This window comes from Drosophila sulfurigaster, chromosome 2R (assembly GCF_023558435.1).
Source record: "Drosophila sulfurigaster albostrigata strain 15112-1811.04 chromosome 2R, ASM2355843v2, whole genome shotgun sequence".
NCBI classification, from domain to species: Eukaryota; Metazoa; Arthropoda; class Insecta; order Diptera; family Drosophilidae; genus Drosophila; species Drosophila sulfurigaster.
This window is the reverse complement of record NC_084882.1, coordinates 4,823,885-4,839,707: the sequence shown is the minus strand read 5'-3', so window position 1 is coordinate 4,839,707 and position 15,823 is coordinate 4,823,885. Positions and strand designations below refer to the sequence as shown.

General features: G+C 31.8%; 3 protein-coding genes across 3 annotated transcripts; all 3 read left to right on the top strand.

The window, feature by feature from the left end:
* Window positions 1–1,341: 1,341 nt before the first annotated feature.
* Window positions 1,342–3,085, top strand: LOC133838012 (probable G-protein coupled receptor Mth-like 11). The gene is made up of 6 exons (XM_062268933.1): window positions 1,342–1,472; window positions 1,591–2,094; window positions 2,153–2,291; window positions 2,380–2,568; window positions 2,649–2,886; window positions 2,947–3,085. The coding sequence occupies exons 2-5, from the start codon at window positions 1,606–1,608 to the stop codon at window positions 2,822–2,824; spliced, it is 993 nt and encodes a 330-aa protein (XP_062124917.1). The 5' UTR covers window positions 1,342–1,472; window positions 1,591–1,605; the 3' UTR covers window positions 2,825–2,886; window positions 2,947–3,085.
* LOC133836645 (probable G-protein coupled receptor Mth-like 11) lies at window positions 2,943–3,608 on the top strand (the record flags this gene model as incomplete). The annotated part of the gene is made up of 3 exons (XM_062267237.1): window positions 2,943–3,115; window positions 3,172–3,357; window positions 3,418–3,608. Coding segments are annotated over 3 exons (486 nt in total), but the record flags the coding sequence as incomplete, so codon positions are not given.
* A 10,238-nt stretch (window positions 3,609–13,846) lies between these two features.
* LOC133836644 (probable G-protein coupled receptor Mth-like 11) lies at window positions 13,847–14,775 on the top strand (the record flags this gene model as incomplete). The annotated part of the gene is given in 4 exon segments (XM_062267236.1): window positions 13,847–14,278; window positions 14,280–14,374; window positions 14,423–14,608; window positions 14,664–14,775. Coding segments are annotated over 4 exon segments (825 nt in total), but the record flags the coding sequence as incomplete, so codon positions are not given.
* Between the last annotated feature and the right edge of the window lie 1,048 nt (window positions 14,776–15,823).

Here is a 15,823-nt window from a genome sequence, read left to right as displayed (position 1 = left end):
GCAGTTCTTTGGTTTGCACGCAGATCAAGTTTGTTTTAAATTTTTCCTACATAGTTGTTGCCTTAAATATGTTATGGGTATACCCATAGAAAATAACATAGTTGTTGCCAGATACAATAATAACTAATGTTTTTGTGATAGTTTGTACGAGAACGAATAGTAGTGCTAACTTTTTATATCTGCGTGGCAATCTTAGTCTCATAAATAATTGAAGAAGTCCATTAAATGCTGAGTAATATTGTAAACCTCACCAGATATGCATACAAGCCGAATTTGCAAAAGTGAAATATAATTTAATCTTATTATTTGTAATGCTATGTGTGAGAGGGCGTGTTGAATTTATGGTAACCTTGCAAAAATCGGTATTACAAGTTAATTATAGATTGGTCTCTTCTTTTACGAACTTCGAACTAGCTGATTGTGTGCTCGTGCAGTTATATAAAATTATATGAAACAAAATCTAAATTTGTCTTTATAGAGTTATGTTAGATGACTGGACATGATCAAGGTGCTAAACATATGCATTCAAATCCTCAAATACCTGATGATATAAATTGGCAGCTACACAAATAACATCTAAGTTAAAGTCGAGTGTGCTCGACTGTGAAAATTATTATTAGAGTCTCTGAGATCTCCGTGTTCATGTGGATAGGCGGACGTGGCTTTTAATGATGATCAAGAAGATATGTAGTTATTGGGCTCGGAGATGTCCTTTCTGCTTATTACATGCATTTTCTGCAGGCACAAAGTTATAATATATAATGTATTCAAGAACCGTAAGTAGGGCCTATCCAATATTCTTTATGAAGTTTACATAGTAAGTATAGCTACACTTCAATAGTATAGGAGAATTCTACAATAGAAATGTGCAGGTCCTGTACTACCCAAGCCATTTTAATATACTTTTAATAAATTGTGACAATTGTTTGATATATAAATAATAAATAAGGGCACCAACACCGATGTCGAAACCAACGACTATAATGAATATTAAAGTTAAATGATTAATACTCATAGCAGCATGTGTTTTACCACCAATAAATAATACATTTTTATAAATATATAATTCCTATTGAGAAAAAAACAACACATTTGAAATGAGTTCTTCCAATAATAGTAATTTCTACACAAAAAGAGAAAAATATTAAATTGCTTTAATCCTAATGAAAATAATTTATTCTTTGCATATATTACTTTTTTAATGATAGAAAAATTAGGTTGTGTCTCATAGGCATCAAGTAAAATACTCTTTTATGTACATGTATACAATAAATATAAATGTAATAAATATGTACTTAATGTGGAACATAATGCAATCTTTTGATTTCTGTTCAAGGAGGTAATACTTTATTCCATATGTACTTTTGCGGTTTGAATATAAGTATATTTACATTTGAATACGAATGTATAAAATATTTTTTATAAATAAGAGTCTGAGTAATCAATTTTGAAAAACTGTGGATTAATATTAAGTAAGTAAAGAATTGAATCTCAGTTTATTGTGTTACTTCAATGATTGTATATGGTACTAAAATACGTTGTGCTCACATTAAAACATTGAACAGTTTATTTCTTGCGGAATTTTGAAAGCTTATCTTCTGTGAAATGAAGAATGTGATACGGGCTTTTGTTATACTCAGTGTATTTATAGCTGAGACATTCGGGCGTATTGAAAAATGTGATTACTTGGATACCGTCGACCTTACATACAGCAGGAAATTTGAGAATGGGTCTTACCTATACGAAGATATATTAATACCAAAGGAAGAAACAGGGGAATACAACTACCAAATTCTATTTAATGGAAAAACTGAAATAATTCCCAACCACATAAGGGGATGCATTTGCCATTTAAAGACCTGCATTCGATTTTGTTGTAACCCAAATCAAACTCTTGTGCAGGATAAAAGAGAATGCGGGAATGTCGACCAAAATTTAGATTACAACTCTTTCTTAAACATAACTTATAATGAAACTCAAATTAAACATGTTGACGTCTTGAAGTTGATGGTACAACAACATCTACCTGTACCTTGTGACGATCATTTAGCCCTTAACCCTGACAATCCAAATCACGAGTGGACTTTGTATGAGGTATAAGCTTAACAAACTAACTTTAAACCTTTATTTTAATAAGCAAATTTTTCATTAGAATGGCATTCTTCTGAGGCATTTCGATGGGGCTCAACTTTCAAAAGCGGATTATTGTTTACAGCCCCAAAAATTTCAGAATACTTACAGGCTTGTACCGCATCATTGTCTAATTCCTCCTAACCTTACTAACGCATATAGTGAGTATACAATTTATTAGCTTTACCGTAATACATATAACAAACATTTTTTATAACTGAGCTGTTTTTAAAATTCCATTTTTTCCAGTCCAATCTGTATCGATATTCTTCTATATTATGGTTATATTTGTATATCTGCTTTTGCCATGTTTTAAAGGTGTTTATCGACAATGCTGCTTATGTTATTTTGGGTGCCTGACTCTAACTTTTATACTTATTGTTATGATACGATTTGATTGGATAAAGCCACATCAAATATTATTGTGCAAACTAACAGGTATGATTGAGGATGAATAATTTTTCATTAATTTAAAATTTTCACTATACCATTAATTTAAAATATTCACTATATCGTAGGATATATTGGGTACTACATTACAATTTCCACGTTTCTCTGGCTTTTAATTATAAACTATGATCTATGGAAAACATTTAACAACATTGGGATAAGTCACGGGTCAAAATTTTACAAATATAACATCTTTGTTTGGGGTGTTGCAGCAGTACAACTTTTATTAACACTTTTTTGTTGATTTTGTAATTGGAAATTCAAACTGGTCACCTAATGTCGGAGAATATTTTTGTTGGATTGACAGTAAGATACTAAATTAAAATTTGTTTAATCTTTACAATTTTTTTTCTATTAATTATATAGCCGCAGCTTGGTCGTCAATAATCTACTATTATGGTCCAATTAGTACTTACTTAACATTCAACACGACACTATTTATTATTACTGCCTCTAAGATATTCTTTCAAAATAGGACCAATAGACGTCAGCTAACCCAATCGGACCATCAACGAAATTTGAGGACTTTGACTAAGTACCCTCTTTCTCTTGCTCTTAATTATAACATTCACTTTTTTTTTTTTACGTTAGTTTTGGAACATTTTTCCGGCTCTTTGTCATTATGGGCGTTTTCTGGATACTTGAAATCATTTCCTATTTTGGACAAATGTTCGACATATCAATGCAGTTTATTGATGTCATTTGTTGTGGTCAAGGTATTATTTTATTTGTAGCAACAATTTTGAAAAGAGATGTGTTGAAAGCGTTGGCTAATCGGTGAGTGTTTTTATTAAAGAGAAAATGTTGAGAAAAATACAAGAATTATTTTAATTTTAGACTTCGTATTGGAAATACCAAAATAAAAATGTCACAAAGTGGTGTTTCCACAACATCAGCCAGAATGGAAACTGTTTTATCTTCACAACCAATTCTAACTAAAGACAACAAAGAACCTCATTTATAAGAGAATATATATTGTTAGAAAATGTACTTATTATTTGTTTTTATTAATTTTCTGTAAATCACTTTTTTTTTTTTTGTTAATTGCACGTTGACGTTCTAACGGCAGTACCATCAAGTGACGTGCGAATTATGGCAAGCAAAGTTAGTAGCTTTACGAGAAATGAGAAGAGGAAGAAAATTCCTAGTGATTCTGACCGGAACTGCAAAGCTAATATGAAAACAGCACCTTGCATAGTTCTACGATCAGAAAGAGAAGGAAGGTTTAGTAATAAAAGTCTACTGCGATAAGGTGGTAATCTAATATTAGGATTCCAATTTAAACTACGAAGAGCAAATAACAAGAATTGTTTCTGCACCGACTCAATCCAATCTTGATAAACCCTATACTGGGGATTCCAGACAAGAGATCCGTACTCAATGATAGGACGAACCAGTGAGACGTACAAAGTTTTGGCAATGAAGGGATCGTTGAACTCCTTCGACCAGCGTTTTATAAATCCCAGAACACCCATGGCCCTATTTACAGCAGACAGAATATGCTTATCAAATTTTTGTTTAACATCAAGCAGAACCCCCAAGTCATTCACAACTTCAATTCCCTCAAGAGGAGTGTTGTGTAAAACATAGTTATTCACATGGGAAGAACCCCTACAAAAGGTCATAAACTTACATTTGTTGCTATTGAGATGTAACATATTTACTCTGCACCAAGATTCAAGACGATTAAGGTCACATTGCAACAGTGACATTGCAAGACTATCATTAAATGTCAGGCAAAGCTTGACGTCATCAGCGTACATAAGTACACGGGAATGCTCAATAACAGAAGGAAGATAATTTATAAACAAAGTGAACAATAGAGGACCAAAATGACTACCCTGGGGCACAACAGAAGTAACTTGGACACATTTAGATACAAAGCCGTTATAATAAACATTCTGAATTCTGTTAGAAAGGTATGATCCACTCAATTAGGCTATGAGGATACTCTAAAAGATTAAGTTTATTTAATAAGAGGTGATGACTTACTGAGTCAAAAGCCTTACTAAAATCGGTGTAAATGACATCTGTTTGTATTTTATTCTCAAATCCTTTAATTACGATAGACGAGAACTCCAATAAGTTAGTAGAAGTGGACCTAGATTTCACAAACTCATGTTGGTAAGGTGAAATTATAGATTTACACAAATGTTGCAGTTGAAAAGTTATGATTTTTTCAAATGCTTTTGGAATCGCAGAAAATTTACATATACCGCGATAATTTTTAACTTTAGATTTGTTCCTTTTTTTTAGGATAGGTATAATGTATGACTTTTTCACAGATTTTTGGAAAAGAGCATGAGTTTACGGACAATTCAAACAATTTAAAAAGCGGTTTACAGATACTACTAGCACAATACCTTAGCACACAACTATATATCCGGACCTGCCGAAAAAAAAGGTTTTATAGCCAATAGTTCCGTTAAAATAGAGCTTTCAGTAATTAAAGGACCAAAAATACAATTAGATGAATTTAACTGATAAGGATAAGAAGAGAAATTTTGAAAACTTGGAACAGAATATGTCGTTTGGAAAAAGATACTGTCATATTCTCCAAAGACATAAATGATGGCGATGACGCGGATCTACGCTTCGAGTTAACGAAGTCATACAATCGTTTTGGATCACGCTGAAATCTTATTCTGCACATACTCAAATAATTATTATAACACACATTGTTATGAGTGCGAAAAGCAGCTTGAGCAATAGAATAGCGGAGAAAATCAAGAGAAGAGCCAGTTTCCTTGAGTTTTTTGTAAAGTCTCGACTTACGATTTTTTAAATTCGATAATTTCTTAGTAAACCATAAGGGTTTATCGGACAAATGTGGAATTCTTGATGGAACACAACCATCAAGTAGCGAGTTCAAAGTAGTCCAAGTTCGCAGACAAAGAAAGTTGAGATATAAGCACGGCAAGTTTCTCAAAATCGGTTTTCCGATAACAACGAGAACGCTCACCAAAACGTACACTAGACTCTGACGCAATATATGGGAGCTCCAACGAAATTTCTAAAGTGAAATAAATAAGAAATAATAAAAGACAGAGGCGGAAAATTATACTTTTAATATGCGAAAGAACATATTAAAAAATGTATGTATATATATATATATATATATATATATATATATATATATATATATATAAATATACATATATATATATATAGAATTATAAAAATGATATAGTGCGACCGCTTTATCTGATTTGTTGGCACTTATATAGTTCAATCTAATATAATTTGGATTTGATTATAATTTAAGGTGGTTTTTGTACAACTTGTACATATTTTGCAGGAGGTCTTTACAACAGTTAAAGAATTATTTTCAGTAAAAAAGAGTTACAATAATTGGGATATGGCTTTGGTTAATTTAAAATTATATAGCTCTTGGTTGGATATTTTATAAGATTTCTAACTAGCTCGTGGGTTGCACATTTGGTCGAGTCCCGTAATGACGCTTCCACAGCAATTTTACAGGTAACGCTTTTGAGCAGCTATTTTTTATCAGAACTGTACAAAGGTAAAAAAACCACTGGTCATAATAACCAACAAACAAAGCGAGCAATAAAATCATAAAAAAATTGAACCGAGTGATCATTAGTGCAATTTACATAGCTTTGCGCATGTGTTTACCGACATATTGTTGAGAGGCGAGATTCGTTTGGGTCTCTCCTCGAAAAACAACGTGTGACTAAAAAAATCTATTGAAAAATGTTAGTCGATATTTCTCATTTCTTACGCATGTGAAAATATGTTATGTTGGTTTTTGTACCCGCTATACATAGCTTAAAGATATTCTAACTTTGTGCCTCCAGGAAATGTATGTAGCAGGCAGAGAGGCATCCCTTTAAAGTATATACATATAATATATTCTTTATCAGCGTCAACAGTCAAGACGATATAACCTTGTCTGTCTGTCCACCGGTATGAGCAGCTAGACTTAACAGAATATAAGAGATAGAGATATAAGTTTTTGATTTTATTTCGAATCGAATGACAAGCGTAATTTTAAAAGTTTAAGTGGATTTTTGGTAAATAAAATAATACTATAATTTTTCGAATGTAGCTTTCTTACTTGTTTCTAATGGAATTTTATATGGGTTAATTGTGGTATTTCATATACAGTAGATTTCGGGTATAGCGACTTTCAAGGGACCGACGCGTCGGCGTCACACAGTGGGCGATTTGGTCCCGCTAGCGGCATTTAATTAATAACTTCTAAACTAAAATAGATATCTTCAGTCGGGGTTTTTTCACTGATCAGAAAAAAATCATAGAATTTTTTAAGTTAAACATTTTTTTTTAAATTTTTTTTTTTAATTTAAAAATTTTTTTTTTAAAATTTAAAATTTTGTTGTACTTTTATTTTATTTGAACTTCAATATATATATATATATATATATATATTTCATATATAAACTTTATCTAAAAAATGATGGGATGATGGAAAAAATGGGATGACTTCTGAGTGCAATACTAAAAAAAGATCCCTTTTTGGTACTAACACTGTGTCTAAAAAGTACCATAGTTTCAAGGCTAGCAGATAATAGCAGTTGATATTACACATTTTGGACGCCACTGATTCACACTTTCGGCTAATAAAGGAGTTAGACTGAACTTAGTTGAATAAATTAAGTTCTACTCCACGAAAGACAGGTGTACGCTAATCCGGGCTAGTTGTTAATACACTGAATTACCACTACGTTTTATGAGCCACACATTTATAGACCGGTCACAAACATTGATTTTTTTGAAAATACATACCTTGAATATAATAAAAAACCAAACTTCTAACAAATTCACCAAAAATTGTAAATTTCCGAGGAACTCAAATTTCATGCGCGCAAAGAGAAAAAATTGTGTAAAGCTCTTTGCGAAATCATATGGTGTGTTTGTCCGATCACAGCTGATGATCAGCTGATCGTAGAGCTTTCAAAAGCTTTTAAAAATCTAATCAAAGCATCTGCTATCGATATGTGAAAAAATATTAACGGATTTTTAAATTTGAAAATTTGAATTAAATGCCGCTAGCGGGACCAAATCGCCCACTGTGCGACGATTTTACGTCGTTATACTCGGAAGACGCACTAACCGAAAGGAGCAAAACAAATTTTTGGTTTGTTTTTTTTTATGATTGCCATGCTCGTAATAGGTTTTTAAGATAAAACAAATTAATTTTTAAACAAAACAAAAATAATTTATCAATTTCATTTAATATCATGGTTTTCCCATAATAAATCGTATACCTGCATGTTTCTTAGCATAAGCTAAGGCGTCAGCTAAAACTAACAGAGAGTAGTGACAATATAAGAACCTATTTGTCGCTCCTACGAATACAGACAAGAGTGCCGATCACTGTTAAATACATACATTTCTAACAGCGTCGTTTGATGCTAAAATATTTTTGGCATTATTTCGCTGATTTTTTTTTTTTCGTCGCAATATTCGGTTGAATTCTGAAAAATTTCTTCGGTATAAGCGATTAGTCGCTAAAAGCGGAGACGTTCTAAGCGGAGGCCCTTTCATATAAGTTTGTATTGGGACCAACCAAGCTATCGAGTTTTCGTCGTAATAACCGGTCGGACACTATAAGCGGAGTCGTTATAACCGGATTCTACTGTATATTGAGATCAGTATAAATGGAGAAATCCCAAATTTTTGATGCTATGGAAACAAGTTATTTGAGTTATATTACATTTTTTACAATAAAATATTTTTCGAATGCCTTCTTTATATAAATACTAGTTGACCCGGCGAACTTTGTTCCGCCCTTATGACAATAAATAAGCAAATTGTGTTTTTTTTTTATTATTCATTATTATTTCTGTATTTTAGTACATAGGTTGCTCTTCACCTAAGTACCTTGTGATAGACGACATTTTTTGTTTTATTATCAGGCGCAAAAATAAACAACGTAGATGGTTTCCGACCCGTGAACATGCCACGTATAATTGACCATGGGAAAAACATGAATGTTCTAGATTTAAACCACAAACTTTTAAGGATTGGTCTTGTGATTTATTGATGGTCACGGCAAATGCAAGACGTATCGGAAATTAAATATTTTTATATTCAAACGTCATATCGGTTGGGATTATCGGGATCCACGGAATAAAAACTTCCTCACCTTTGAATTTTCCTATCATTATCGTAGCGTAAATTAACATACATTGTTCATCAATTTTATAACCGCCAAAAGCGTACCGTTGCACAGTTTTGGTTGGTTTATGTTTCGAAGCATGATTACTACGGCGCCAACCCTTAGGCGTAAATTGTGCCAGGCACATCCAAAGAGTTTAAAAATTCAATTGAATAGTTTGTGGCTTCATCTTCATTTGTGACGCAGTCAATAGATTTGAATGAATGCATTGTTCAAATGATATTATTTTGAATTATGTAATTCAGGTCATATATGTTACATTTTTATTCTCAACAGCTAAAATTGCTCGCTCACTCAACCATTCATTATTTTTGTAGTAAGAAATAATGTTTGGAAATACATTGTTGATAAGTTCATCTTTTGATGAGAGAGACAAAAAAAAAAAAACAGATTCGATCGTCTTGCTCGCGGCATTGCTGACTGTAGATAAATGTATAAATACATAATACCGTACATAAATGTATGATACGTTACACTCACAGCCTACTTACTGTTATTCATTACTATAAGTGAAGCCATTTCGGTGGAGTACAATTCGCGCTGTCGAATGGGATAAAAAGTATCCTATGTCCGTCTCCTGGCTCTAAACTACCTCCCTACTAATTTTCACTCAAATCTGCTTTGCCGTTCTTGATTTATAACATTTCAAACATAACACGACTTTCTTTTATATATATAGATTTTGAATATACAGGCATGCTCCGGTTTTCACTTTCGGTTTTCGTTTTCGTTTTGAAAACGAAAACGACAAAATTGGTGCCCCCTTTTTCACTTTCACAAGAGTTTTTCGAATTCCAAAACGAAAAAATTTGTCTTGCCGAAATGAAAAGTAAATGCCTTTTTCTATATTAAATCGGATCTTATTTGCAAAAGGAAAAAAAGTTGTTGACTCATTGGTTTATTGTTGTTTATTGGTCCCAAAACGAAAACGAAAACCGAAAGTGAAAACCGGAGCATGCCTGATAGTATTCTTATATTTGCGAATTGCAATGTAAACAAAATTCAGGCAACGCAATGCTCCAAAACTTCTTTACACAGTCACAAGACGAACGAAAAATTAAATATTCAGCGCTAACGTCAACACATTAACTTTTTTTTCGCTATTTTTCACTAACGTAGTATACAATACGCTTTTGCACTCAAGTCACGTCAATTATATACATTTACCAACTAACATGAGTGCAAGAGCGTATTGTATACTACGTTAGTGAAAATTAGCCGAGAATCAACGCACAATCGAGTCGCACTCTGTACTGCAATAGTATCAGTAGGATCTGTGGTCTATCATCTGACAACCCGTTACCCAGTTCCCAGAATGAAGGACTGGTCTTGTTGGGTCGTTTTTAATTAACTAACTATTAAAACAACTTTTGGCTCTGAGCACCATAAACTGAACGAACAGTACGAATGATAAAATACTTATATACTTCAGTACTATGACGGAAGAGCACCTTGTCGACAAGTTCTCGACGTTAACATGTCTACAGCCATAACAGCCGACAGTACTTAGTTAATAAAGTAAACCTAAGAACGCATAGACTAATAGCTACTAATAACTTCTCAAACTCATTTCAGTTGTGACCCAACCCTCCCAGAAAACCTGTCGATTTGCGCGAACTATTATACTCCCGGTTGAGCCTTCGCCGGGTTAGCCTTGCGTTGTGGCTAAGAATTTGGTATCTAGTAAATTAGTTTTGTTTCAAGTTCTTAGCAAATAGCACTCAAGTAATATTTACTCCGACAAACGGTAGTGTACCCATAGAATGTAATTCATCCTGCCGTAAAAAAAATGTGTCTAACGGTAGAGTAAGAAAATCTTTTGATCCAATACGCTAAAAAACGGACGTATAATAATTATCCAGCTTGTCCTTCATATTCGAATTTCAATTTCAAGAATTTTTTTATTATTATATTACCGCAACTACGATTCTCAAGATCAAGTATGCAGATAAATTTGTTTGAGATTTTTTACCACGACCCTTTCTCCTCCAACTGCAAATGACAAAAAATTGAATTAAATTATTATTCGGGTCTTTGTTGCTTTGGTTGAGTAAATTGTATATTTTGAATTTTATAGTTTATTTCAAACGTCAATATACCAAATATAGTTTTCGGGACATTTCAATATTTTTGCTGTATATTAATTTAAGTTTTAATACCTCTCTGTTTCGCTTTTATTAAAAATGGGTAACGGGTACGAAGACGGAGATGGGTGCATAACGGTGTGAGTTCTTGTACGAGTTGGTTACAAAGAAAGCTTAGTAAGGTATATTTGCTTGTGTTCGGGTATATATTATATCTCTAACAAGGCGGAATATTCAAAGCTCTCTGTATGTTTTTTGTTTTGAAGAAATAATAGTGCCCCGGTGACAACATCTGTGACTTTGGTTTCTGAATTACATCAAAAGTATTTGCTATTTGTCGTTCCTTCTCAATTAGGAGCCGTCTTACTAAAACATTTTAGTACGCAATTTTATCGTTGAAAGGCAACGGCGGTTTTCTTTTAATTTTAATTGTGTTCTCTTGGCTTTGGTATGTCTGCGAAATCTGAGTTTTCCAACTACTTGTACTCTAAAATAAGACTTCACCATTGAGTTTGAGTGGAAACAGTCATACGTGCGGAGCAGGTTATACACATTTTAAGTTTGTTAAGATTTAACTTTGTTAAACAAGAAATTCATTAACATACATACATACGAAAAGTTGAATTCACTTGCAGACGAAATTACGCAAAGTGGTGGGCTCCTATGTGGTTTTCTAACAACTATTGAAGGAATTGACTTTCTTTTGTATAACATATCAAAAAATTATAAAGCCTGTTTGTATAAAAAAATGCATCACTAGAAAAATTTAAACAAAAGGCAACTGGGCTTTAGTTTATATAATATGCTATACAGTATAAACACAACCAAGATAACCAAATGCCCCATTCCGATCCTTGTCGGTAAGTCAGATGTTAAGACAAGAGTAAGAACACATGTAAAATATGAATCAATTACACTTGAAAGCGGAGAGCTCTTTAATTTCTTTTGGATATTAAAAAATTTGCTGCTGCATAAAAATAAAAATCTTAAAACGAAAGCACATCTGCATCGTCTGAGCGAGATCGCTGCATTGTACTATATTTACACACATACCGTCCCGTGTCTTGCCATCATGATGATTTGATCATATGTTGATCATATTTTGACAAGCTGCTTCTTAGTGAGAGCTAACGGAATTTACTTTAAATTAAATAGTGAAGAAATAAGCTTCCTAACTCTTGATGATCATTTTGTGAAGCCCCAAATTAGTGCAAAGAACTTTTAATAGAAAATACAACGAGGGCCAATCTTGACTGCAGTATTAAGAATTTTGTGTGCGTATGGTTCTGTTAAGAACCATATATCATATGTGAATAAACAGTAAAACATACATTTTTAGAATTATTAATGTAATTAAATAAATAATTACATTTGAGTGTGTTAAATTACTTGGGAATAATCCAATACTTTACATTTATTTATAATTTATAAAAACACATACGTAAGTAAAAATGTAAATTCAATTATATTTTTATATTAACAATGTCAATTGTGCCCACAACGTGAAATATATAAATATAACACAAATAATTTTTTAATAAATATTTAAAATTGAACTTCTAGAGAATGAAGAATCAATTAAGAGTCTTCCTTATATGCGGCATATTCCATATAATCAAGGGATGTGATTATATGTATGCATATGTAGAATAATTATGTTATAAACGATAAGAAGTTTATGAGTAATCATAAAATGTATCCAATCGATTTTTAAATCTTATGAATTGTTAATGTAGTAAATAATTTCAATTCAGTTTATTATACCAATTCAAGAATAACACTCGTACCAGAATACTTACATTTTCTACATTTATTTCTATTTCCTATTCGATTAATTTATACTGTAAGAGAATTATATAAATGGAATTACATATTTGTTAATGTAACATTAATTATGCTTAGAATGTGCAATATAAAAATTTAACATTTTTAATTTCAAATTTATCTTCTAGGGTATGAAGAATCAGTTAAGAGTATTTCTTATATTTGGCATATTTTACATATTCCAAGGATGTGATTATTTCGATACCGTTGACCTTACAAACAGCATTAAATTTAAAAATGGATCATATCAGTACGAAGATGTATTGATACCAAAAGAAAAAACGCGGGAATACAATTACCAAATTTTATTTAATGGCGATTACGAAACGGTGCCCAAGCATATAAGGGGTTGTGTATGTCATTTAAAAACGTGCATTCGATTTTGCTGTAATCCAAAACACTTACTATTGAACGGTAAACGGACTTGCGGAAGTGTTGACGAGAATGTACTTTATATTACGTTATTAAACATAACATATAATGAAACACTAACAAAAAATATAAGCGACTTGGAATTCATGGTGCAACAGCATCTTCCTGTACCTTGTGATGATCATTTATCAATTGAACCTGACAACGCATATCTCGTGTGGACCTTATATGAGGTGACAGTTAAATAATTTAACTACAAATTTGATTTTTATTGCATAAACTATTCATCAGAATGGCACGCTTCTCAGACACAACGACAGCGCACTACTTACAAAACGGGATTGTTGCCTACAGCCTCAAAAAATTCAGGATTTATACAAACTTGTTCCTCATCATTGCCCTATTCCTTTAGATCGAACTAACGCTTATAGTAAGTAAATATAATGATATACAATATATACAATAATAATAGAGTAATAATCTATAACATAATTTTATAATAAATATTTAAATTGCATAATATTAAATTCCACCATTCTATTAAAGAATAAATCTAGCGCGAGCTTACTCAACATAAATATAACATATATCACAACTCTTCTAAAATTCCGTTCTCTTGCAGTTCAATCGGTATCGATATTCTTCATGCTTATGATCATATTTGTGTATTCAATTTTACCGAATTTTAAAGAAGATTATGGTCTATGCAGCCTATGCTATTTCGGTTGCTTGACTCTTAGTTTTATACTCATTATCATAGTAAGATTTGATTGGGTAAAGCCACATCAAATAATTTTGTGTCACTTAACAGGTATGATACCAAAATCAAAAACAAAAATATATAGCTTTATTAATAAATTTCTCGTGTTTCATAGGATATGTTGGTTACTACTCTACTATCGCCACATTTCTCTGGCTTTCGGTTATAAACTACGATTTATGGAAAAGATTTTACATTTTTACCGTTAGTCGCAAGAGAAGATTTTTTAAGTACAATATATTCGTTTGGAGTCTTTCAGCGGTACACCTTTTAATAACATATTTAATTGATTTAGTAATAATTGATTCGAAATGGGCACCTAAGCTCGGAATTGCAGCTTGTTGGATTAACAGTATGATATTTATTCCATTTTTGTCTTACTATATGCTTACTTTAATATATTTCTTTTATCAATTAAATAGCAACAGATATGTCGGCAATAATCTACTATTATGGTCCAATTTTAATTACCTTAACATACAACACAACACTTTTTGTTATTACCGCCTATAAAATATTCGTCCAAAATAGGACAAATAGGCTTCAGTTAACCAAATCAGAAAGCCAACGATGTCTAAGGAGTTTGACTAAGTAAATTCTTTCACTGTTTTTATGTAATAAAACCTAATGGATTGTCAGTTTTAGCATGTTTTTCCGTCTTTTTATCATTATGGGCGTCATCTGGATTCTTGATATCATAAATTACATTGCTCAAATATACCAAATTAAAATTCAGATTTTTGATGTGATTACCTGTAGCCAAGGTGTCATATTATTTGTAGCAACCATTTTAAAGAAAGATATTCTCAAATCATTAGCTAATCGGTGAGTATTTTTATTTTCGAGAAGCTTTAAAGTATATTCATTAGTTTAATTTTAGATTTGGAATTGGAGTAAGAATAACACAAAATATTTCAAATTTCATCCTTGCGCCAATAATGGAAAAAACTTGTTCACCAACAACTTTGGCTAAAGAAAACGAAAGACCCTAATAATGAGACAATATTTCATATGTTTTAATGATACATCTATGTAGGTGTATAATTGTGAATTAGTTAATTAATTAGTCTCTTAACAAAACCAATAACATGATCAACGGAAAAATTACCTTAATCGTGGCTCAAAAACAATATTATTTATTAATTATGCAAATAAAAAAGTCTTCAAAGTTTAAGTGAGTTGGTCTAAGAATTTATTCAGCTTAGGGTTTCATACGGTAGGATCTCTACGCTTGAGGTAGCCAGTACCCGTTAGATAATTCAATAGAAGAACAATCACAATCATTAGGTGCATTAGTAATTTTCTAGATTAGAAACAACACTCTATAAATCAAATAATGGATGGCCTTAATTATACCCGCTACCCAATGATAATTTTGTGCCTCCAGGAAATGTACATATGTAACAGGCAGATGGGACCTTCTCCGACCCTATAAATTATATATATTATATAATCTCGATAAGCGTCAACAGAAAAGACGATATACACATAACCGTCTATCTGTCGATTCGTCCATTTGCATGAACAAATATCTCTATAAGAGATAGAGATATAATTTTGTTCCGACAGCACTTCTTATGTTTGCACGCAGATTAAGTTTTTTTTTACATTTTTGACGCGCCCACTTCCGCTTCTGCAATTCCATAAAAATCAAGTATTAAGGATAATAGAGACAGACAATAATAACTATAGTTTTTATTATTTCTGAATTTTGTTGCGATATATATCGGCATAAACAACAAATGACAATCAGGTATATTTTTAAATACATATATGCTATATTTTCAATGTATTACTATATATTCGGTATATTTATAGTATTTTTATAGTATTCATTGGGTTTATTTTAATTTTAATACTGTACTTTTGTGTTTTTATTAAAAAAAAGGGTATCGGGTATCTCACATTCGAACACACTTGACTGTAGCTTTCTTACTTGTTTTATTATTACTATCCAACACCGACAATATCTATGTTACATTGGTTTTCTGTCCGAGACCAGACACATCTACGTCTACTCTACCCTTTACTTATGTATTA